This window comes from Kogia breviceps, chromosome 8 (genome assembly GCF_026419965.1).
Source record: "Kogia breviceps isolate mKogBre1 chromosome 8, mKogBre1 haplotype 1, whole genome shotgun sequence".
Classification (NCBI taxonomy): Eukaryota; Metazoa; Chordata; class Mammalia; order Artiodactyla; family Physeteridae; genus Kogia; species Kogia breviceps.
The window spans coordinates 87,990,230-88,015,361 of NC_081317.1; the positions used below are offsets into that span (position 1 = coordinate 87,990,230).

Genomic DNA, 25,132 nt, shown 5'->3' on the forward strand with positions numbered 1-25,132 from the left:
TGCTTTAGAGCCTACAAGCCACAACTACTAAGCCCTCATGCTGCAACTACTGAAGCCCATGCACCTACAGCCCATGCCCCACAACAAGAGAAGGCACCCCAATGAGAAGCCTGCACGCTGCAACGAAGAGTAGCCCCCACTTTCCGCAGCTAGAGAAAACCCGTGTGCAGCAACAAAGACCCAACACAGCCAAAAATAAATAAAATAAATTAATTTTGAAAAAAAGAATATACAACGAACTCTCAAAACTCAATGATAAGAAGACAAACAAGCCAATTTTTTTAAAAAACGGGCAAAAGATTTGAACAGACACTTCACCAAAAATGTTAAATGAATGGCAAACAAGCACAGGAAAAGAGAAGTTCAACATCTTTAGTCACTACAAAAATCCAACAAAACTCAGTAAGATACCAATGCATACTTATTAAAATGTCTAAAAACAAAAATCTGATAATACCAAGTACTGGAGAGGATGTGGAGCACCTAGAACACCCATACATTGCTGATGGGAATGCAAAATGACACACCCATTTTGGAAAACACTTTCCTTATAAAGTCAAACATACACTACCATACCACCCAGCCATCATATTCATAGGTGTCTACCAAAGTAGAAATGAAAACTTATCACAGAGAAACCTATATGTAAATGTTTCTAGTGACTTTGTTCATAATCACCAAAAATTAGAAACAGACCTAATGTCCCTCAACTGGATGGCCAAAGCATAAGGAAAAGGGACAGAAGGAAGAGAAGAAGATCCAAGATGCGGGAAGAGCAGGGACTGAGACAGATCTGGGGTCTAAGCAGCAGCAGTGGGAAGTTCTCTTTAGAACAAATTCTCACTAACTCAGGTCTAGCGATTCCCAAGCTCTTTGCTGCTTGCTTCTGTGTTTCAGATTCCTGGGAGAGACTATGATTGCACCGGTTTAAGTTGGATGTCTACCTCTGGATAAAACTGGCAGTAGGCAGTGGGCAAGTTACCTAAGTCTGAGAAAGTCGCTGGGACTTGTCCCTGTGCGCTGGAGCCACTCACAGCGAAGGGGAACTGTGTGCTAGGTAGGTGCCCCAAGAAATGTGTATTATAAGCAAAAAGGATGCACCAATCCTCTTCCACTAGAGGTCACCAACAGGATATGGAAAGGACAAAAAGAGTTCAGTGGCATTCTCATTACTTTTACCCCCACAGTCTCTTTAATATCCCAACAGGTTTTTGTCTACAGCCTCGGAGAAATTACCCTCATTCTCATGTTTATATTTTAAAGTTTTGTTTAAACTACTGACAAAAGATCATATGCATTCTCACTCGGTCCTTCATCTAAAAGATAATACCTCTAAATGCTTAGATTATGACATATATACACTATTGATACTATGTAAAAAATAGATAACTAATGAGAACCTACTGTATACAAGGAACTCTACTCAATGCTCTGTGGTGACCAAAATGGGAAGAAAATCCAAAAAAGAGGGGATATATGTATACGTATAGCTGCTCCACTGTACTTTGCTGTACAGTAGAAACTAACACAACAGTGAAATAAAGCAACTGTACTCCAGTAAAAATTAATTTAAAAAATAAAAATAAGTAAATGCTTAGGGTATGTTAAATAGTAGCTTTAACATGATACTACCTTGCTCAAAAACTTGTAGGGGCTCCCTATTACCTACCACATTAAAGCATCTGAGAATTTAGAGTTCCTTATCAAATAGCCCCTCCCTGACTTTTCCAACTCCTCAATTATTAAACATCTGTTGAACATACAGTGATCTCTACTTTCTAGACACTAACATGAATATGATGACCTTATTTGTCAATCTTATTGACAAGAATTTATGGGCATAATGGAATTAAATATCTGAACTGAGACCATCCCAGAATATTTGTGGCATGTTTGCCATAATTAAAAGATATCACACACACCAAAAAAAAAAGTTGAAAACAGTCTCTATCTTGCAAGAGTAGTTCTGTGTGGTACAGGCTACTGCCCAGAAACCTTTGACCCTGTTCAGAATCCAGGCTGCCCCCAGGCCTACCTTGTTCATGCCCACCTTGCTTTTCTTTTGCTATTCCTTTGACCTTGAAAATCTTACCTTGTGTATCATCACTCTATTCTGTGTCCCCCACTCGAGGAAATAAGGTAAACCATCTTCAAAATGTTTGTGCTTACTAACCTCTCCATACTCTGAAAAATTCTTGTAACATAACAAAAAGCTGTCTTTTCTGAGTATGAGAAGAACTTTGCATGTAATTTTTCAAAAATTAAGGAACTGGATAAATTTTTATACTATTTGTAATACTTTAGTATCAAGAAAAAGTTAAACGATAATTATGTGTTTTCCTTAACCCAAGCACCTCCCTTCATGAGGTAATCTGTTTCTCTACTCCTTGGAACCTCCATTACATTTCATTCCTCTACTGAGCACAACTCATTTTCTGTTTTGCATTATGGTTCTCTGTCAATACCTGTTTCTTCTGTGAGATTACGGCTCCTTGAGGGAAAGAACTGTGTCTTACTCTAATGTGCACCCCTTCTAGTTCTCAGCACAACACACTTTTTTCTTAAATGAAGGAATTAACCAACAGAGATTTCTATGGTGATATTATTACAGTGTCATCTTCCATATAAGCCTGTCAAACAGCATAGAAATAAAACACTGAAAACAGTTCGGAGAACCCTATCTGTGAAATTGCTGGTACAATGTAATTCTAAAGTAGGTTTGGGGCCCCCAGACTATACAGAAAGCTGTCTTCTCTTCTGTGTTACTTTCCCAAGCAAAAAAAAAAAAGATAGTGATTTCTGAGAAATAAGTGCTAATTTTAGCATTCCGTATATTAATGATTAGCAAGCAGCCAGTTCTTTCTCAGTAGCAGTACAGTAAAATGGTTAGGAACTTGGGGTCTGCTGTCAGACTACCTGGATTTCAATCTTACCTCCACCACATATTAGCTATGGGACCTTAGGCAAGTTGTTTAATATCTTTGTGCCTCATTTTCATCACCAGTAAAAGGCAGAAACTTAACAGTACAGTCCCTCTAAGGGATGGTGTGAAAAATTAATGATTTAATATATTGAATATTTAAAGTGTTCAGAATAGTATATCTGGCACTTTGTTTAAAAGTCATTTCAATATGTAGCACTACATTTACCTTACATTCCCTATTGGTAAGTTTCATGATGTTAAGAACTAAATAAGTTCTTTTTTTTTCTTTTTATCTCCTACAGCACTTAGCAGAGTGAAACAAATACTAGACGTTCAAAAAATGACGACGTGAATTGTATTTGAGACAGAGATCGGACGCACAAGAAAATGAATGTAGGTTAAAATGTAAACACAATTAATTTAAATAAAAAGAGTTACTGGCATATCATTTGCATATCTTCAGTTATTACTTTATAATTAGTTGCTAGGTGCTTTATGACTTTATCTTTTTCTTGCCCTCTCAGAGCATGTAGTTTGGTGTAATACAGGTTACATCTCTCAGAACTGCTGGCCTCCTGACAAGCCGGCTATTCAGTCTGAGTGATGAAGTTACTGCAGCAAAAACTGGGTTAAAGTACATTACTTTTCTGCTGGAGATGAAAGGCCAATAATCCCAGAAAACAGCGCACAGAAAGAGTTGGGCCAGCCAAGCACTTTGTGAAGGCTCATTTAGACCCTCCGCCGTGGAGTTCTATGAAGGTGAGTGCCCTGATGCCAGGGTCGCGGGCCCAGAGGCCTGAGTGGGCAGCTGGCCTCGGTAGGAGAGACAGAGCCAGGCCGAGGCCGCTGGATGAATCATTCTCACCTCTCTAGGCAGGTGCGGACAGCAGTACGCTTCCGCTTCGCCACGGCGCGGGCGGGACGGGGAGCGGCGGCATTCCCCGAGGAGGCCTCTCCCGGGTCGCCTCCTCCGAACGGGCACTGACCTTGCCGCAGGAGTCCGGGCTGCCGCAGTCCCAGCGCCGCAGAGCCCGGAGCTGGTGGGGGGCGCCCACTGGCACCCGGACCCACAGCTCGTCGGGGCGGGCCGTGGAGCCGGTGTGGAGCCGCCGCCCTCCCGCCGTCCCTCGGCGCTTCATTCCCGCGCGCGGTTGCCGGAGGAGGCGCGGAGGCCACACGTGTAGGTGCCAGAGGGCGGGGCGGGGCGCGCGCCCCCCGGCCCCGGAGGTCGTTTTGCGCGGGCGCACGCGCCGCAGCCGCGCGGGGCGGGGAGGGTGGGTATGCTCTGGGCGCGCGCGCCGCCGCTGCTTCAGCCTGCTGCTCAGCCCGCGCCGCCTGCTCCCGGCGCTCGGCCGCAGCACGCCGACTCCGGAGCGGCCATGGGCTGCGCGGCGCCCGCGATGTAGAGTCCGCCAGCCCTGGACCCGCATCCCGCACCCTGACAGTCCCGGTAAGCGGGGGCGGGGGCGGCTGGGACCAGCCAGGCACCGTGAGGGGCGGGTCTGTGGGCAGCGGACAGCCCTCCGCGGACTCGGAGGTGCTGTGTGGGAGCCGCCCCGAGGGGGTCCATGTGTTAGTGGATGAACCCCGAGTATCCCTGCCTCTACCCCTTGGGAGAGCCCCGGAGGCGGTGTGCGGAGCCGCCCCCATGGAAGACCCTTGTTCGAGTGGAGATTCCCAGGGCTCTCTCGGCATTTGCTGCCACGGGGAGGCCCAGTGTGGAGGACGCCATCCGCAGAGAGACTGTGTACCTACGGGAGGGCAAGGGTGGTCTCTGGTGTTGTCTCATTGGAAGACCATTCGGGAACATAGGGGAGCCTGCACCGTGGGGACGGACCCCACAGAGGACCCGTGTATATAGGAGGCCCTGAGACTGTGCCCTAAAACTGCCTGGAAGAAATCTCTGACTGGAAGGAGAGGATCCTGCCATGGGATCCAGGCCAGGAGTAACTTCCCGCATGCTCAAAGGTCTTTGGCTTTGACCTCCTTTAGGGCTCAGTCTTTCCTAACTTGTATCCCTCCAGCGTGGTCGAGAGGCAGGGGTCCTGTGGGGCTGCGCCTTTGTCCATTCGTCCCCCACCCCATTAGAATTTGTATTCTCCGTGGTAGCCCAGTTGGCTGCAAGCTGAAGGCAGGAACTTCTATCAGCGCACAGGGTGCAAGAGAGGGGAGGACCAGTGAGGCCTCTGAAGCAAAGAAAGGAGATTTGAGCCCCTGGGCTTGACCCTCAGGAAGAAAGCAGTAAAATCAGGTAGAATAACTGACTCAGCCAGGTCCTGTAAAGAAAATCCTTTGACGGAAGGAAAAAAGGATATGTAGGATTACTGAGCACCAGTGTGCCAAGTACTAAAGCAGGGATGTTTAACATCTCATAGAATCCTTATAACAGCCTTATGAAATTATCCCCTTTTAAACATTTGGCACTTTAGACTCAGGTTAAGCAATTTGCCCAAGGTCACAAAGCATGGAATCATGAAATCTGTTTTTCTAAGTTTATTTGGGTATCAAGGAGGGGCAGAAGCAACAATGTTTATTTGTTAATAAATTGCATTAAGATACCAAGCACAGGGCTTTGCAATAGTATACGGTCAGTAAATGTGATGATTAATTAAGTGGATGAAGACAGTTTAATTGGGGATGAGTGTGCTGTAGGAACTGATTTCCACTGAATCCCCAGATTTCAGGGTGTGGCTTCCTTCACTGGCAACCCTACTGTAATTATGCCTCTGGGTGGCTCTGCACTTAATTGGGTCTGGGAGAGGCCTCTGGGTGTGGTCTTTGACAGGACTTGCTCTGGGGATCTAGTGGAACCCTTCAGAGGATGGAGTATTCTGAGACTACCCTCCCTGCTTGCAGAATCCTTGAAGGAGAGGACAGAGAGACAGGGTCACCTTTAGGAAGCATGACCCACAGTGTCTTTGTGGCCATCTGACTCCATGCACTAGCAGACATTGGTCCACAGATACCACTCAGGATACTTGCCCAGCAGTGCCTCTGCATGATGAGGAGGAGGGCAGTAAAGTCTCAGAGCCAAGGAAGAATAGTTTATTGGGAGTCCATCGTCTGGGGAATGCAAAGGGTCTGTGCCTGACATAGTGATGCACCCTCATCTCACCCCCTGGGCTGTGGTAGCTTTCATTCCACCTGAATCCCAAGGGTGTGAATTTGGAGCCAAGGATAGACTCTGGTTTCTTGTCCAAAAATGGAGTGGTGAGGGAGCTAAGCAGTGGAATTCACCAGAGTATTCTGGAAGAGTTTTCCTGTTCCCCTTCCTTTCTCCTTCCACATAGCCAAACCTAGTGACATCCTCCTTTAACAGAAGTGGGTTCCCTGGGCTCCTGGGGTTACATAGTGAGAAGGGAGGTCAGACTTGTGAGAAAACAGAACAACCTGGGTGTGGCATCTCATGCACAGCTCAGTGGAACGAACTCTGACAAAGGCTGATATTGGTTAAGCACCTCCCCATTAGAGAATTGTTTATAATCCCCTTTCAGTTCAAACCCCTCTCATCAGTTTAACACACCAAAATAAACAGGGATATATACCTTTTTTAAGAAAATCAGAGCAAGCTTGCAAATATGGTCTTTGCTCTGATTCAGAGATTTGTCACTGGGTTTTATTCCTAAACTGGTCTTTTTACTGAGGGCTCTTGGTATCACACCCACTCATGACCCTGGAAAAATTGCTAGATAGCTCCAGGTGCTCCCCAAATATTGGACCTTGGATATCACTTCTTTGATGTCCAGCATTGGGTGAACATTAAGATTACAAAATCCTAAGAATACTGTCTCCTCTAATCACAACGTGAGTCTGCAAATCAAATCATTCCACAGTGGGTATGAAGGATGTCACCAGGTGGCCTTAATCTTCTTTTTTAAAAAAGCTCTCTCTAAAGAGAAATAAAAGGGGAGAGCATGGCTCACCCAGTTTCACTTGAGTGTACACAAATGAGTCTGGATTTTTTAGCCTTTAATCTTCCTCATCATCTCTGACCACATTCTTACGGTTTTCTTCCTCCTACATTTGCCATCTTTAGACAATGCTTCCCCTTCCTCAAACACATAAATAGTAGGACCTTCCCCTGCCCATTCCTCATACTCCTTGTATTTTTTCCAGTACACCTGTTCCTAGGTGGATCATATTTATGCAAAAAGTTTCCTTTCTTTTTAGCTACAGAATCTATCATCTTCCAGTCCCACATGCTTTTCTCCAGCAGTGCTCTTGGTTTCTGCTATCTTCATTTCCCAAATTCCTTTATTCATTTCTAATGGGAATATCATTATCCACTCCATCCCCTCAATCTTAATGACCAAGTTCTGACAGAAATGCTTACCAGCTTTTGACCAAGAAACCAAGACCATCAGTGTCCAGCTGGAGACATGACTATTTTTTCTATTATAACATCCCCCTTCATCCTTCCTCCCCTTCCAGCAATCCACTCAGAGACCCATATACATTTACTAAGTGCTACCCACTTGCCAGGCACTATGCTAGATAAATATGAGAGTTCCTTGCCCTTGAGGTGTTCACATAGGATCAATCTGCATTTCTCTAATCATTTACTATAAAAAGTAAGAAAAAAAAAGAGAAGTACAGCTTTACAGAGTATCTATAGGAATCATCATACAGTATGCCTTTTCCCAGGCATCACTGAAGCACCACTGCTGTTCTGTGCCTCCTCTGGCAGCCACATCCTTAGCCCCCAAGCCATTGCCCTGCCAGAATTACTTCCTCCCATATACTTTGAGTGAACTGGCCACTCTTGGCTCTCTATGATAATAATGACAGGACCTTATATTTGGATAATATGTGAAAATTTACAAGCCCTCTTACATGATCTCATTTGGTTTTCAGAAATGTTTCATCTTAACTGTGGTCTTCTTACTAAAACAACAGTGTGTTGGTTGGCTGGCTGGTTTTCTCTCCTTTTTTTTTGTTTTGTTTTGTTTTTTGAGCCTCCTAATCAGGGTTACAGGTCTCCAGAGGGAAAGCCCCAACAATTTACTACAGCCTCTACCTACCAGCTCTTAGGTTATGAAGAGGAGTTTCCTGTTGGGTCCAAAGGCCAACCAATGCACTCACCGGTCAACCCTGGGACTTATCAGGGCTGTCCTGCTGCCTGGCCTCAGAAAATCCAATTCTCTGTGTTTTCTTTCCTCCCTGAAATCTAAATACATATTCCCTCCTAGACACATAGTTTAAGCATACTATCTCAAACCAGTTCTTTGGGCTAATTCTTATGTGAAGGCAGGTTTCTTTGCCTATTTCCATCTAACACCCGGCTGGCTTCATACCATCTAAGCCATGATGGAGTCTCCATATAGCTAAGGCATGTGCTTTTATCTCTTCCTGGAATGCCTTTTTTTTTCCTTATCCACTGGGGTAACTCCCACTCATATTTCAAAATTTAGCTCAAGCAACACTTTTTTTTTAATCCTACACTTATGCCCCCTACACACACACATACTCACACTGCTTTCTCACAGGCTGAGTGAGGTTCCATTTGTTCAGTCTACGAACAGTTACTAAGCGCCTAATTTGTGCCTAACACATAGTAGGCTGCCCTCAGCAAATATTTGTAGAATCAACAAATAAGTCATGATAATTAAGGTGTAATGAGTGCATTAAATTGGGCTGAATCTGTGCTTCAGGGCCTCAGAGCAGAGAACAGGGAGTGTCTCTCCATCTTGCTGAAAAGCTCTGCTTGCTAAGTGTAATCACACCAGCCAGTCACTGATGGTGTGCTATTCCTTAACTGTTGCTCTGCTTCTGTGGGAAGCCTGCACTGTAGCTTCTCATGAAGACCCATCCCAGGCCCCTAGAGGCTAAAGATCATGCCATAATTTTGTCCTCATGTTTCTTAGAGCTTTTGGACTTCCAGTAAATATTAAACAACAACAGCACCTCCCTCACGCCTCATTCTCTTGAGCTGAGTCCAAGAAGACATTTTTACTCAGTCTTCAGCCCTCCTGTTCCTTGGAAATCCCAGAAGAGTCCTGTGCAGTCAGGGGTGACTGTCTTCCTGGGCTGACTGAAGCCAGTGCTACTGCACTGGATAAACAGAGGAGACTGGAAGAAGACAGGGAGGTATCAGTTAGACTCCTTTAGACATGAAAACTAAAAGTAGCCCATAGGGCTTCCCTGGTGGCGCAGTGGTTGAGAGTCCGCCTGCCAATGCAGGGGACACGGGTTCGTGCCCGGTCCGGGAAGATCCCACATGCCGCGCAGCGGCTGGGCCCGTGAGCCATGGCCGCTGAGCCTGCGCATCAAAGTAGCCCATAGGCTACTGCCAGGCAACAGAATGGCTGACTAGAAACAGGCTCCAGGAGCACTGTGGTGAGGCAATGGATTCCTATAGCAGGACCCAGATACTGGAGATCAGCCAGACTATTTCGGGCTTGAATTCCTCAAAGACGAGCAGAGGGTGAGGGGACTCTGATAATTTGTGTTTAAAGTCTCTAGATTGATGTTGATGTGCACAGTGAACTTAGGGTCTGTGCTGTGCATTCTGCATTTTGTAGATCCTGGTTCTGCTGGTTTTCCATACCCTTATGGCTAATCACCTGCTGTGTTAGGTATGTGGCTTCCTTGGGGCTCTCAGACAACCTTTTAGGCACGTGCTATACCTGGAGCCAATTGTCAACCACCTTGAAATTTTTCACACTTATTTGCAGATGCTGCTCATCTCTTGCTAAATTTTTCCAGCCCAAACCCAGGAGGGAGGAGATACACTTTTAAGTTTACTGCACATGCCCTCAGGGCAGCTGCCCTCCTGTGGGCCAGTTCACAGTAACCCCAGGACACAGCATAAATGCAGGGGACTGTTGACTTTGGTAATATTAGTCTCTCTTTTTTATAGTTGTGGTTGTGGAAACTGGCCAAATTCTAAAATTCTGTAGCTCTCTCCTGTGGTCAAAGAAATCACCCATAACTACTGTATGGTTACCTGTTCTCATCCCTGCTAGCCCTGAATCAGCAGATAGAGTCCCCTCTGGGGAAGCAGAGTAGATGTGATGAGATGAGCAGGTGACTGTATAGTTTCTAGAATTGTGTTCTGAAGATTTGGTCTGATCAGTCTCTCTGGACAACTTTGAGGAAGAGAAAAGGTAGTGACACCATGATCTCAAACTTTTTATGTTGCCTAGTTATCTCTGCAACATTCATTGAACCAAGATTTATAGAACACATACTCTGTGGAAGGCAGTGGGAACCATCTAGATTTTTCTCCTTCTCAATCTCAGTGAAAAACTGGGATTCCTTTTTCCATCTGCTCAACCCACTCTGGTTGTTTTCCCGTCTCCCAGCTCAGAGGTTTTCTTTGCCTTGTTCCTGCCTAGGGAAGCCTTCATAACCTCCAAACAATCACTTTTAGTTGCTTTTGAGCCTTTTTCAAACAGCTGCCATTCCCATACCAAGAATCAGATGAAAGCAAGTAAATGTGCTTTATGTTTAGCATGCCCAATGAGGAGACTCTGCCTGTTGAGAGGCTCCTCACAGCCAGAAGTCTTTATAGAGAGCTTTGGAAGAGGTTCCCTAGCTGCCTTCCTTTTCCTTATTTTGCCACCAGCTCCTGCTGTGGAGCAACCCCTCCTCCTCTTACTCCCACCACTTTGCCCTTATAAATCATCCCACTGCGTTGTAAGCATGTGCTCTGCAGAGAATGGGTGTGTCGTGCACGCACACATTTCAAGCTGCCCACATATATCTTACTGCCTGACAAATTCATCTAGACAGACTTCTCTCTTCCCTGAAGAAAAGTTCTGGTTGTCATCTGTTTCCATTTCCTCCAGATCGTAGAGTCAGGCAGCCCTGTTCTACCTCATGTCCCTCTTATTCACCACCACCTGCTCCTGCTCCCATGAGGTTGTTTTCCAAGCCTTCCCTAGGTTCTGTAAATCCTCTTGACAGTCACATCATTCTTGGGACAATGTCTTTTTATCCCTCTTTCATCCTTGTTAGGGAGGGAGAAAACCCCAGTTCCTCCCATCAGCCAAAGGAGTAATCATTAGATATGATTTGTGGCATCTTTGCAACTTGATTTCCTTTTAACTCACTCTTCTTCCTAGGACTCCTTCCAGCACAGGAGAGGCCAGGTTTTTCTCACCAGGCATTTGTTTTTACTCCTCACTAATCAGGACCACTTGTTTCTCTAGAAATTAGAACTGATTTTGTTAATTTCTCAAACACCCCAGGTGCACATCGTGGATATTTCAGCATACTTGCTTTTAATCAAGGTGTCTTTTGCATACAGTTTCAATCCACTCCATGAAGCATTAAGGGGTTTTAGCCTCACTCTTAAAGCCTAATTTTGTTGTGTCCTCACAGTTCAAAATCAAAGCCTTGTGATGAAAATGACTTGGGGTCTTGTTTGGATTTTTTTTTTTTTTTTTTTTGCATTACGCAGGCCTCTCACCGTTGTGGCCTCTCCCGTTGCGGAGCACGCTCCGGACGCGCAGGCTCGGCGGCCATGGCTCACGGGCCCAGCCGCTCCTCGGCATGTGGGATCTTCCCGGACCGGGGCACGAACCCGTGACCCCTGCATCGGTAGGCGGATTCTCAACCACTGCGCCACCAGGGAAGCCCTTGTTTGGATTTTGATGCCTTCTTTTTAATGTCTCTGCTCTACATTTTCTGCACTTATGGGCATAAAGTGGCCTAGAAAACTGAAGGGAATAGCAGTACTCCAAGATCCTGTGGTCAGGACTAGAAAGTAGTTTTTTATTTGTTTTTATGTCTGTTTGTTTGTTTTGCTGGTGGATGTTATCTTCAGTCTTCATTGAAATTCCTTTGAGGATAAACTCCAAATCCACTGCAGTGACATCATTAACAGTTGAGTAGCTTAATAGTGATTCTTGGTATCCTTACAGAGAGTAGTGGTTGTGCAGGACTGCAGTGTGTTGGGATATGCTTGTGGTTAGTTTGCTGATACACTATTAATGAGTCAGGTCACTTACAGAGTAACCCTCCTAATTGGCTGGCCTTTGTTCAAAACTCTTATTACATTATCTGAAAAAGCCAATAAGAACCAAATGCATACCATTGATTTTCCTCCAATGAATCATTCTTGAAAAACTGAATTTCGTATGGTTATTCCAGGTCTCCAAATAAGTGTTTATCAAGCTTTTTTTTAACCCATGCCTTCTTGCTAATAAACATTAATGTCGGGACTTCCCTGGTGGTGCAGTGGTAAGGAATCCGCCTGCCAATGCAGGAGACACAGGTCCAATCCCTGGTCCGGGAAGATCCCACGTGCCACGGAGCAACTAAGCCCGTGCACCACAACTACTGAGCCTGCGCTCTGGAGCCCGCCAGCCAGAACTACTGAGCCCACGTGCCACAACTACTGAAGCCCGCATGCCCTAGAGTACAAGAGAAGCCCGCGCACCATGACTAAGAGTAGCCCCCACTTGCCACAGCTAGAGAGAGCCCGCACGCAGCAACTAAGACCCAGCGCAGCCAAAAAAATTAATTAAATTTTTTTAAAAAAATTTTTAATTAATGTCTTATGACTGCTCCCTAAAACTTCTACTACAACTTCTGGGAGGGGGCTGCCCCCAACGATTTGGAAAGCTAGCACCTTCTGTATCTCCCCAGGAACCAGGAGGATACTGTCAAGCTCTGCTGTTTTGTTGTCCATGTTACAAGAAAAAAAAGTAATGGCTTTTGATATTTGCTTTCCAAATATAAATATAATTTATATGCTTTTTCAATCCACTATTTCTTCCCTCCTCCTGGAGTTCTGATATATAAACCCCTATATGCCCCAGAATCCAGTCAATGTGAGTCATTGCTCTGATCTTTATGTTCGTACTGGATTAAACCAGTTTTTTCTCTTTATTTTTATAGCATGAATATATTACAAGTTATCCAATAATTCTCCTACTAAGGTTATTTCCACCTTTTTATCACTGTGAAAAATGCTTTGATAGGGACTTCCCTGGCGGCGCATTGGTTAAGAATCTGCCTGCCAACGCAGGGGACACGGGTTCGAGCCCTGGTCCAGGAAGATCCCACATGCTGAGGAGCCACCAAGCCCGCGAGCCACAACTACTGAGCCTGCATGCCTAGAGCCTGTGCTCTGCAACAAGAGAAGTGACCACAATGAGAAGTCTGCGCACTGCAACGAAGAGTAGCCCCCACTCGCCACAACTAGAGAAAGCCCACGTGCAGCAACGAAGACCCAACTCAGCCAAAAATAAACAATAATTTTTTTAATGCTTTGATAAATATTCTTTAAAATATGCCCACAGGTAGAGGATCAAACTCTTGTATGTAGTACGGTCTTCTTCATTCAAAAGTATATTAGGATCAGTCCAGATCTGCTAGACCGTCGAAACACACAGACTCACTCTTTTTTTTTTTTTTTTTTTTTTTGCGGTACGCGGGCCTCTCACTGTTGTGGCCTCTCCCGTTGCGGAGCACAGGCTCTGGACGCGCAGGCTCAGCGGCCATGGTTCATGGGCCCAGCCTCTCAGCAGCATGTGGGATCTTCCCGAACCGGGGCACAAACCCGCGTCCCCTGCATCGGCAGGTGGACTCTCAACCACTGCGCCACCAGGGAAGCCCCACACTCACTCTTAAGACAGGCTTGAGAATTCAATTCTTGCGTCACTCCAGTCAAGGGAAAAGCATACCTTATACCCCACAATGTTATCCTTGTCTTTCAGAGGTAGCTATCTTTAAATCAAAAGACAAAAGCATAGTTCTCTAATCAAAAAAGTATAGTGATTCTAAGGCTGTGTTTTTCAAATTGCCAGTCCGGACCCATTACAAAGTCACCAAAGCATTTTTTTACGATCTTTTTTTTATGTGGACGATTTTTTAAAAATATTTATTTATTTATTTGGCTGCACCGGGTCTTATTGCAGGATGTGGGATCTTTTAGTTGCAGTATGTGGGGTCTTTTAGTTGCAGCACGTGGGATCTTCGTTGTGGCATGCTGGCTCTTAGTTGCGGCATGTGGGATCTAGTTCCCCGACCAGGGACCAAACCCGGGCCCCCTGCATTGGGATGCAGAGTCTTAACCAATGGACCACCAGGGAAGCCCCTGATGTGGATCATTTTTAAAGTCTTTATTGAATTTGTTACAGTATTGCTTCTGTTTTATGTTTTGATTTTTTGGCTGCGAGGCACGTGGGATCTTAGCTCCGCGACCAGGGATCAAACTACAACCCCCACATTAGAAGGCAAAGTCTTAACAAATGGACCACCAGGGAAGTCCCTCATCAAATCATTTGAGAGAGTCACTATCATGATTATTTTAATGAACTAGGATAGAGAGGATAGAAAATATCTGGGAGCATCACATGTAGTAAAATTAGGATTCTTTCACAAAACTTTGGGTTCAGTTATAGGTCTATGAACATGTGTTTATAATTTTGTGTATACAGGGTCACATCATAAACTATACTTCTTACTATGGGTCACAGTCAAAAAATGTGAAAAATATACCACAGAAAGTTTTCTGAGGAAAACACTGTGGCCTTGGAAATAGTAATTGATCATGAGGAAGGTTTGCAGTGAAGGACTGGGTGTTAGTTTTGCATTCTCCTTCTTGACGTGGTATGCCTGTTCCTCTCACTGTAAGTTGGGGACTTGCTTTTCCACCTAACTGTAGAGCACAGCCAGTATGCATAAGCCACGTGGGCAGTGTCTGCAGACTGCAGGCCCAGCCTCTTCAAGAATCCCCTGGCTCTACAGCCTCAGCAACAGCTCTAACATACACACACTCCCTTCTCCACCCCTAGCCCCACCGCCACCCAAGGCTGGATACCCTCATTAGGTCACATGGACTTTTAAAAGAATATAGAAGAGAAGCATTCTAAATGCTTGACTACATATTCCAAGCATATGCATTAACAGATAGAGAACTGAAGCCCAAAGCAGTGAAATAACAGGTCCTGGGTCACAGCAGATCCAGAACTAAAACAAGTCACCAGGTTGCCTCTGTGACTTTTTAAATTATATAATTAATGTACAAGGTAGGAAAATTAGAAAAAAACAGATTAATAAAAATATGAAAAAACATGCATTCTTTCAAAATTAGATCATAACATGAGCATTTCTGTAACTTGCATTTTTTATAAATATGTTCATATATTTTGAACATCTTGCCACATTAATAAATTTACTTTTACCTTAATGTTTTTCATATTGTTCATTCTTCCATTGTACCATAATTTAACCATTCCCCTATTGTCCCGTATTTGTTTGCAACTGAGGAAAAGAATGAGGTTTTTTGGTTTTTTTTTTTTTGCGTACGCGGGCCTCTCACTGTTGTGGCCTCTCCCGTTGCGGAGCGCAGGCTCCAGATGCGCAGGCTCAGCGGCCATGGCTCACGGGCCTAGCCACTCCGCAGCATGTGGGATCTTCCCGGACCGGGGCACGAACCCGTGTACCCTGCATTGGCAGGTGGACTCTCAACCACTGCACCACCAGCAAAGCCCCAAGAATGAGTTTTTAATCACCTTAAACAATTTCCTAATTTGATCGGTAAATCTTTCCTTGAACTTCCCTGGTGGCGCAGTGGTTAAGAATCCGCCTGCCAGTGCAGGCGACATGAGTTTGAGCCCTGGTCCGGGAAGATCCCACATGCCGCAGAGCAACTAAGCCCGTGCACCACAACTATTGAGCCTGCATTCTACAGCCCACGAGCCACAACTACTGAGCCCGTGTGCCACAACTACAGAAGCCTGTGCGCCTAGAGCCTGTGCTCCACACCAAGAGAAGCCACCGCAATGAGAAGCCTGCACACCACAAGGAAGAGTAGCCCCTGCTCGCCGCAACTAGAGAAAGCCCCCACACAGCAATGAAGAGCCAGCGCAGCCAAATAAATAAGTAAATAAATAAATAAATCTTTCCTCAATAAATCTCCTTTGCCACCATCCTGTAAATGACAGTCACTTATTCAAAGCAAATATTCTTTAGTCATATATTTTAATTTTACAAACAAATTTTACTAATGGGGAGAGGGGATCTTTCTTATCAGTAGGTTTATAAATTTAAAAATATGGGTTGGGTTTCTTTGATAACAAGTGATGGCAGGGCAAGCACCCAGACAGGGTAGGAATTTGCACCACTGTGGCACAGAAAATAGTTGTTTCTAGAAAGAAGACGTGGCTGTCATCAGATTTGATGAGTATTAAGACTTTATTGAAAAATCAGAAAGACTTATCCACAATTAATTAATTGGGAAATATTATTAAATGCCTTTCCTCTTTTAGACAGGTACTACACATGGTAAAACAATCTAAGAGAGGAAACTGACACTGATTAGACAATCATCCTATTGAATACGTAATAACAAAGATGAGTGTTCTAGAGCTGAAGAGCATGGTGCTGTCAGCACACCTAGCTGGCTTGGGGAGACGGCAGTAACTTCCATGAGGAAGCAGTACTTAAACTGAGCTCTAATCAGGGGAAAGGAATGTTCAAAGGTCCAAAATAGAGGGAGCATGGAGACTTCCCTGGTGTGGCAGGGGACAGAATCTTCCTGCCAATGCAGGGGACACAGGTTTGAGACCTGGTCTGGGAAGATCCCACATGCCACAGAGCAACTAAGCCCTTGCACCACAACTACTGAGCCTGTGCTCTAGAGCCCGCGAGCCACAACTACGGAGCCCCCATGCCACAACTACTGAAGCCCATGTGCCTAGAGCCCGTGCTCTGCAACAGGTGAAGCCACTGCAATGAGAAGCGTGCACACCAAAACGAAGACTAGCCCCCACTCGCCACAACTAGAGGAAGCCCGCATGCAGCAACAAACACCCAACACAGCCAAAAATAAATAAATAGATTTATAAAAAATAATAATAATAATAGAGGGAGCATGGCAAACAAAGACTGAAAGACCAGTGTGGTTAGAACAGAGTAAAGAAGGGACACCAGACCGAGGAGAGCCTCACAAGCCATAGTAAAGAAACTGATTTGGAGGACTTTATCCTGAAAGCTTTGGAAAGCCATTGAAAAGTTTTAAGCAGCAGATAATGTATCAGCTGAATGTCCCAGAGACATCTTTAATTCAATACATACAAAATCCAATTTCATTATTCCTCTTTCTTATTTCCCAATTTCTATAAATGGCACTACCCTTCTTCTCGTTGGTCGATTTAAGACTGCCCTCTAAGTCAGGCAGGGATAGGCTGTATGAAATATGAAATACTGTATGACTTCACTTGTGTGTGAAATCTAAAAACATTGAACTCATAGAAACAGAGAGCAGAATGATGGTTGCCAAAGGCTGAGGGGTGAGGGAAATGGAGGGATGTTGGTCAAAGGGTACCAACATTCAGATATACAATGAAAACCTTCCAGAAATCTAAGGTACAGCATGTGACCACAGTTAACAATACTATATTGTGTACTTGAAAGATGCTGTGAGAGTAGAGCTTTAATGTTCTCACCATTAGAACAACAACAAAATAGTAATTGTGTGAGATAAAAGATGAGCTAACTAGAAAAAGAAGAACAAAAAAACCCTAAAGTTAGCAGAAGGAATGAAATCATAAATATCAGATCAGAAATAAATGAAAAAGAAATGAAGGAAACAGTAGCAAAGATCAATAAAACTAAAAGCTGGTTCTTTGAGAAGATAAACAAAATTGATAAACCATTAGCCAGACTCATCAAGAAAAAAAGAGAGAAGACTCAAATCAATAGAATTAGAAATGAAAAGGAGAAGTAACAACTGACACTGCAGAAATACAAAGGATCATGAGAGATTACTACAAGCAACTTTATGCCAATAAAATGGACAACCTGGAAGAAATGGACAAATTCTTAGAAAAGCACAACCTTCTGAGACTGAACCAGGAAGAAATAGAGAATATAAACAGACCAATCACAAGCACTGAAATTGAGACTGTGATTAAAAATCTTCCAACAAACAAAAGCCCAGGATCAGATGGCATCACAGGTAAATTCTATCATTTAGAGAAGAGCTAACACCAATCCTTCTCAAACTCTTCCAAAATATAGCAGAGGGAGGAACACTCCCAAACTCATTCTACGAGGCCACCATCACCCTGATACGAAAACCAGACAAAGATGTCACAAAGAAAGAAAACTACAGGCCAATATCACTGATGAACATAGATGCAAAAATCCTCAACAAAATACTAGCAAACAGAATCCAACAGCACAATAAAAGGATCATACACCATGATCAAGTGGGATTTATCCCAGGAATGCAAGGATTCTTCAATATTCGCAAATCAATCAATGTGATAAACCATGTTAACAAATTGAAGGAGAAAAACCCTATGATCGTCTCAATAGATGCAGAAAAAGCTTTCGACAAAATTCAACACCCATTTATGATAAAACCTCTCCAGAAAGTAGGCATAGAGAGAACTTACCTCAGCATAATAAAGGCCATATATGACAAACCCACAGCCAACATCATTCTCAGTGGTGAAAAACTGAAATCATTTCCTCTAAGATCAGGAACAAGACAAGGTTGTCCACTCTCACCACTATTATTCAACATAGTTTTGGAAGTTTTAGCCACAGCAATCAGAGAAGCAAAAGAAATAAAAGGAATCAAAATCGGAAAAGAAGAAGTAAAGCTGTCACTCTTTGCAGATGACATGATACAACACATAGAGAATCCTAAAGATGCTATACCAGAAAACTAGAGCTAATCAATGAATTTGGTAAAGTAGCAGGATACAAAATTAATGCACAGAAATCTCTTGCATTCGTATACACTAATGATGAAAAATCTGAAACAGAAATTAAGGAAACGCTCCCATTTACCATTGCAACAAAAAGAATAAAATACCTAGGAATAAACCTACCTAAGGAGACAGAAGACCTGTATGCAGAAAACTATAAGACACTGATGAAATAAATTAAAGATGATACAAACTGATAGAGAGATAGACCATGTTCTTGGATTGGAAGAATCAACATTGTGAAAATGACTGTACTACCCAAAGCAATCTACAGATTCAATGCAATCCCTATCAAATTACCAATGGAATTTTTCACCGATCTAGAACAAAGAATTTCACAATTTTTATGGAAACACAAAAGACCCCGAATAGCTAAAGCAATCTTGAGAAAGAAAAACGGAGCTGGAGGAATTAGGCTCACTGACTTCAGACTATACTACAAAGCTACAGTAATCAATACAGTATGGTACTGGCACAAAAACAGAAATATTGATCAATGGAACAGGATAGAAAGCCCAGAGATAAACCCATGCATATATGGTCACTTTATCTTTGATAAAGCAGACAAGAATACACAGTGGAGAAAAGACAGCCTCTTCTATAAGTGGTGCTGGGAAAACCGGACACCTATAGGTAAAAGAATGAAATTAGAACACTCCCTAATTCCATACACAAAAATAAACTCAAAATGGATTAAAGACCTAAATATAAGGCCAGCCACTATAAAACTCGTAGAGGAAAACATAGGCAGAACACTCTATGACATAAATCACAGCAAGATCCTTTTTGACCCACCTCCTAGAGAAATGGAAATAAAAACAAAAATAAACAAATGGGACCTAATGAAACTTAAAAGCTTTTGCACAGCAAAGGAAACCATAAACGAAATGACAAGACAACCCTCAGAATGGGAGAAAATATTTGCAAATGAAGCAACTGACAGGGGATTAATCTCCAAAATTTACAAGCAGCTCATGAAGCTCAATATCAAAAACACAAACAACCCAATCCAAAAATGGGCAGAAAACCTAAATAGACATTTCTCCAAAGAAGATATACAGATTGCCAACAAACACATGAAAGGATACTCAACATCACTAATTATTAGAGAAATGCAAATCAAAACTACAGTGAGGTGTCACCTCACACCAGTCAGAATGGCCATCATTAAAAAATCTACAAACAGTAAATGCTGGAGAGGGTGTGGAGAAAAGGGAACCCTCTTGCACTGCTGGTGGGAATGTAAATTGATACAGCCACTATGGAGAACAGTATGGAGGTTCCTTAAAAAACTAAAAATAGAACTACCATATGACTCAGCAATCCCACTACTGGGCATATACCCTGAGAAAACCATAATTCAAAAAGAGTCATGTACCACAGTGTTCATTGCAGCTCTATTTACAATAGCCAGGACATGGAAGCAACCTAAGTGTCCATCGACAGATGAATGGATAAAGAAGATGTGGCACTAGTATACCACAGAATATTACTCAGCCATAAAAAGAAACGAAATTGAGTTATTTGTAGTGAGGTGGATGGACCTAGAGTCTGTCATACAGAGTGAAGTAAGTCAGAAAGAGAAAAACAAATACCATATGCTAACACATATATATGTGTCATATATCTAAAAAAGAAAAAAAGGTTCTGAAGAACCTAGGGGTAGGACAGGAATAAAGACACAGATGTAGAGAATGGACTTGAAGACACAGGGATGGGGAAGGGTAAGCTGGGAAGGAGTGAGAGAGTGGCATGGACATATATACACTACCAAATGTGAAATAGATAGCTAGTGGGAAGCAGCCACGTAGCACAGGGAGATCAGCTCGGTGCTCTGTGACCACCTAGAGTGGTGGGATAGGGAGCATGGGAGGGAGATGCAAAAAGAAAGAGATATGAGGATATATGTATATGTATAGCTGATTCACTTTGTTATAAAGCAGAAACTAACACACCATTGTAAAGCAATTATACTCCAGTAAAGATGTTAGGAAAAAAAAAAGGATGTGCTAACTAACTTTATTGTGTTACACATTTCACAATATATACATGTATCAAATCATCACATTTACAGTTTAAACTTAAACAATGTTATATGTCACATATCTCAATAAAGCTGGGAAATAAATATAAAATTGCTCTCTTGCCCTTTACGCTTGATCCAATCCAGTTATCAATTTATTCCTAAATTTCTCTATTTCCATAGTATCAAATCAACTCAGTATAATTCCTCCTGCCACCGTTTCAGTTTAAACCCTCTACCTCTTGCCTGGACTAAATTATAGTAGCCTTCTAGTTGGTCTGAATCTTTCCTCCTTCTCTCTGTCACCTTTTTCCCCAAACTAACTGAGGATAACTTCCTACCCATCCTCCAAGGTCCACTCTGACTCCCAGTAATATGGTCTCACCTTCCTGTAGGCACTTCCAGCACTCTGTCTTACTCTTCTTTGAGTTTTGACATTAAGTAGCTTGAGTGATGAGACTCTGTTCTTCCATCTTCTATTTCCAACGATGAGCAGTCAGTGCCTTGCATATAGTACTGTTCAATAAGCCTTTATTATGATGGATTGATAGCAAGGCTAAAATGGACTCTCTGCTCCACTTAGAACAAACATTCCCCAACTGAATTCCACTAAGACCCTTCAGGCTAGGAAATAGCAAACCAGCTTTGCAGTGTGCCATGTCATGCCCTCAGTTTCCAATGCCCTGGTACTGCAGAGGAAGAGCAAGAATAACATTACTTTTTAACCTGTAAAGGATATGGACCTTTCTTGAACAGTTCTGAGAATCAAAGCAGAAAATGTGGCAGTGACATTAGTGAAGCCTTAGAAGTGTGAGAAGCACCTGAGAGCTTGTGATGAGCAGGTTGTCTGTGACAGACAAACAGACCCATAAACAGGCATAGCTACTAATTAGAAGGAGCAAAGAAGTGTTTGAGACCTTGACCACATGGATGAGGTGGGAGAGTCTCCTGAATGCCTAATTCAGGAGTCCTCTAAAAATAGGAGTTCATTCACTCTGACTCAAAAAGTAGGCGTTTGATATGGATTCTTGTTCACAGCACTTGTCAGAGGAGCATTCCTTCAGTCAGAAGTCTGAAATACGTAGCTGTAGTCTTGCTTTATGCCTTGGGTCATCTTTGGGAGAGACTTGGGGTCTCGAGTCTCCTACTATCTCGAAGTAGCTGAGGCCTGGGACCCCTAGACCTAATTGGCTTTGGGACAGGAAGGGAGACAGAGATACCATCTCACATTTGTAGAGTGCTTTCTAGTCTACACACACTGTTAAGCCCCTTTTCTGATGTTATCCTCATGATAGCCCTGTGAAGTGTGCTGAGCAGATCGCCCTCATTTTATAGACAGGAAAACCAAAGTCACAGGGCCAGTCAGAAATAGAACCAAGGTCTTCTGACTCCTTAACAAGTGCTCTGTCCACCCCGCCATGCTACTGAGTTCCAGAAAAGGGAGAAGCTATTTAATAGCGCTTGCCACTTAGGTGAATGGTTGAAACGAATTGCCCTAATGTGGTCAGCCATTGGCTGAGTCTGGGCCCCTCTGCTTTCTGTCCACAGAGCCATGGGGGTGTTGATGTCCAAGCGGCAGACAGTGGAGCAGGTGCAGAAAGTGAGCCTGGCTGTGTCTGCCTTCAAGGATGGGCTGCGGGACAGGCCTTCCATCCGACGCACAGGTGAACTTTCAGGGTCTCACCGTGGCACGGTAGAGGGCTCTGTCCAGGAGGTACAGGAAGAGAAAGAAGCAGAGGCAAACACCCCAGCACTCCAAGAAGAGAGCAGTGTCAACCGAGCCGCCTGGGAGAGGCTCCGGGATGGGCGTGGAGTGGAGCCGGAGGAGTTTGACAGGACCAGTCGTTTCACACCCCCTGCCTTCATCCGCCCCACCAGGAAGCTGGATGATGACAAGCCTCCAGATATCCGCTTGGAGCCCAGAGAGCCTGTGAGTGTCCAGTAAGGGCAGAATCCTGCAGTCTTAGGCCTTTTGGGGATCAGAGAGCAGGACAAGGAGGCCTGGGTATGGTTGAAGTGAGACTCAAAACCAGAAAGATGGAGCTGAGTCTTTGAATTTCTTCCCCAAGAATAAAAATGTTACATCCTGGATTTGTCTTAGTGAAGGACTTGAGGAAATGGGTGATAAGGAATTATACCATGCCAGCCCTCCCACCTAAGGGATAATACCGTCCCCTGTAGGAGACATTTGGAAATTTGGGGTGGGGGTAGGGGGAGTTCAGGAAGGTCACAAATGGGAGTTGCTCTTGGTATTTGGTGCCAAGAAAAACAGGGATGATAAGGGTCCTGCAATGCCTGGGACAATCTCTCACAACAGATTATTCTTTCCAAAAATGCTAGTAGCATCCTTACTCAGAAACATAATCACAGAGACCTGAGCAGCTGGAAGGACCTACTGGTTCTTGTCTTCCAGAGAGAAAGCTCTATTGCCATAACATTGGCTTCAGTTGGAGTTGTTCCTTTTGGCTGCTCCAGGCAGGTACCAGCCCCAGGGAGGTACCAGCCCCAGGCAGGTAGCACTGTGCTTGGTGGCCTAGGATCTTGCTGCTGTGTTTATACATCCCTGTACACTCCTGCCATCTTTCCCCAGGTTGTTAATGATGAGATGTGTGATGTCTGTGAGGTCTGGACAGCCGAGAGCCTCTTCCCATGCAGGGTCTGCACCAGGGTCTTCCATGATGGCTGCCTGCGCCGCGTGGGCTACATCCAAGGAGACAGTGCCACGGAGGTGACTGAGGCGGCAAACACGGAAACAGGCTGGAGCTGCCACTACTGTGTGAGCCTAGACTGCAGGGATGGTGGGCTCCTGCACTGCCAGGGATTTGGCACATTTCCTGGAGGCCCAGTCTTAGAACACTGGTTTCTAGGCAGTAACCTGAAGAGTATTCAGGTTCAGATCACTAGAGTTAGGACAGACTTTCCTTAACTCAGTACTACTGACGTTTGGGGCACAATAATTCTTTGTTGAGCGGGCTGTGTGCACTGTAGGAAGTTTAGCAGCATCCCTAGCCTCTACCCATTATACGCCAGTAGCACCCACCCCCAGTTGTGACAACCCAAAATATCTCCAGATATTACCAAATGTATCGTGGGAGAACGAAATCGTTCCAGTTGAGAACCACTGAGCTAGAGGACTGAATGGGTAGGACGAGACCTAATTATTCACAACTAATTCGGCTTGGAGTAGTACTTACTCTCTGTTAGTCTATAGTTGTCATTCATTGTATTCATCTGAAAAAACATCCTGAAATCCTAACCGGCTTGCTTCCAATAGGGATGGATTCCATCCAAGGAAAACATCTTAGTCCTAAGATCCTCACTTGGTCTTCTACCTAACTCTTAGGAGCATTTTTCTTCATCTCTGAAGCAATCATTTTGTGAATTAAGTTACAAAGGCCTGTTGATTCAGAACTTTGCAAATGATACATAAATGCCTTGCAAATTTTGAAAAGATTAAAAGCCAGATTCATATCCATTTCTCAGCACACCTGAATAGAGTTCAAGTATCTGAATTTGAGTAAGGAGTAAGAAGTACTCCTTACTCCTTAGAGTAAGGAGTATCTGCTGATCCCCTCTTCTTGCTACTGCCTAGGAGAAAGCAAAGATGTGCCACCTTCTAACAAATAACACTTTCTCTATGGCTTGTCCATAAAATGAAGTATAGAACAGTTATTTCCAGTCACTTAAATACCTTCTCCCCAGCTGGAATATGCCACAGCAGAGCCTGCTCTACAGGCAATCTTCTCTAGTCACCACTCCTCCAAATGCTAGCCTTTTCACTCACAGCAACTCTGCTTGGCAGTGTTCTGCTGATGTAGGACTGAGTGTCTCCTTCCTAAACCCTCAGGATTACATGGCTCCCTTCCTGGCTTTCTGTCACAGTCCTGCCTTCATTACCACCACTCTCCACCAGACCTTTTACAAAGATTTCTTCCAAGTTCCTCCCTTTTCTTTCCTTCCCTTCACAGCCAAGCTTCTTGAAAGGACTTCATTATCTCCTTGTGGTTCCCCAACCACTTGTAATTTGGCTTCTGCATCCATCATTTTGCTGAATTGGCTCTTCTAAGGTCGCCAGTGACCTAATTGTCAAGTCCGGTGACCTTTTCTCAGGAATCTTTTACTTGATCTCTCTGATGTATTTAGCACTTCCTTACTGCCCCCTCTTTTCTTAGGGTATGAGTATTTTTGTGAGAATTATTACACAAAATACGGAAACCACAGAAAATAGAAAATCAATAAAATTCCATCTGACTCGTATAACCACTGTTAACATTACCTCCTACATTGTACAACTCTCTTCTCTTGGCTTCCAGTACCCTCTACTGATTCTCTTCCCAGGTTCCTCTCTGACCAGTCTTCCTTTTTTTCAGATTTTTTTTTGATGTGGACCATTTTTTAAAGTCTTTATTAAATTTGTTACAATATTGCTTCTTTTTTATGTTGTGGTTTTTTGGCCACAAGGCATGTGGGGTCTTAGCTCCACGGCCAGGGATGGAACCCACAACCCCCTGC

General features: G+C 43.9%; 1 protein-coding gene across 4 annotated transcripts in view; it reads left to right on the plus strand.

Moving 5' to 3' along the window:
• Window positions 1-3,474: 3,474 nt before the first annotated feature.
• PHF24 (PHD finger protein 24) overlaps window positions 3,475-25,132 on the plus strand; it is a 30,324-nt gene continuing 8,666 nt past the window's right edge. The window contains exons 1-3 of one of the 4 annotated variants that reach the window (XM_067039613.1): window positions 3,475-3,682; window positions 22,169-22,550; window positions 23,211-23,396. In XM_067039613.1, the coding sequence (XP_066895714.1) occupies window positions 22,173-22,550; window positions 23,211-23,396 (564 nt within the window). In that variant the 5' untranslated portion in view covers window positions 3,475-3,682; window positions 22,169-22,172. Of the gene's footprint in view, window positions 3,683-4,176; window positions 4,374-22,168; window positions 22,551-23,210; window positions 23,397-25,132 lie in introns of those variants that run through there. The other 3 variants (XM_059071672.2, XM_059071676.2, XM_067039614.1) reach the window with 3 other exon arrangements.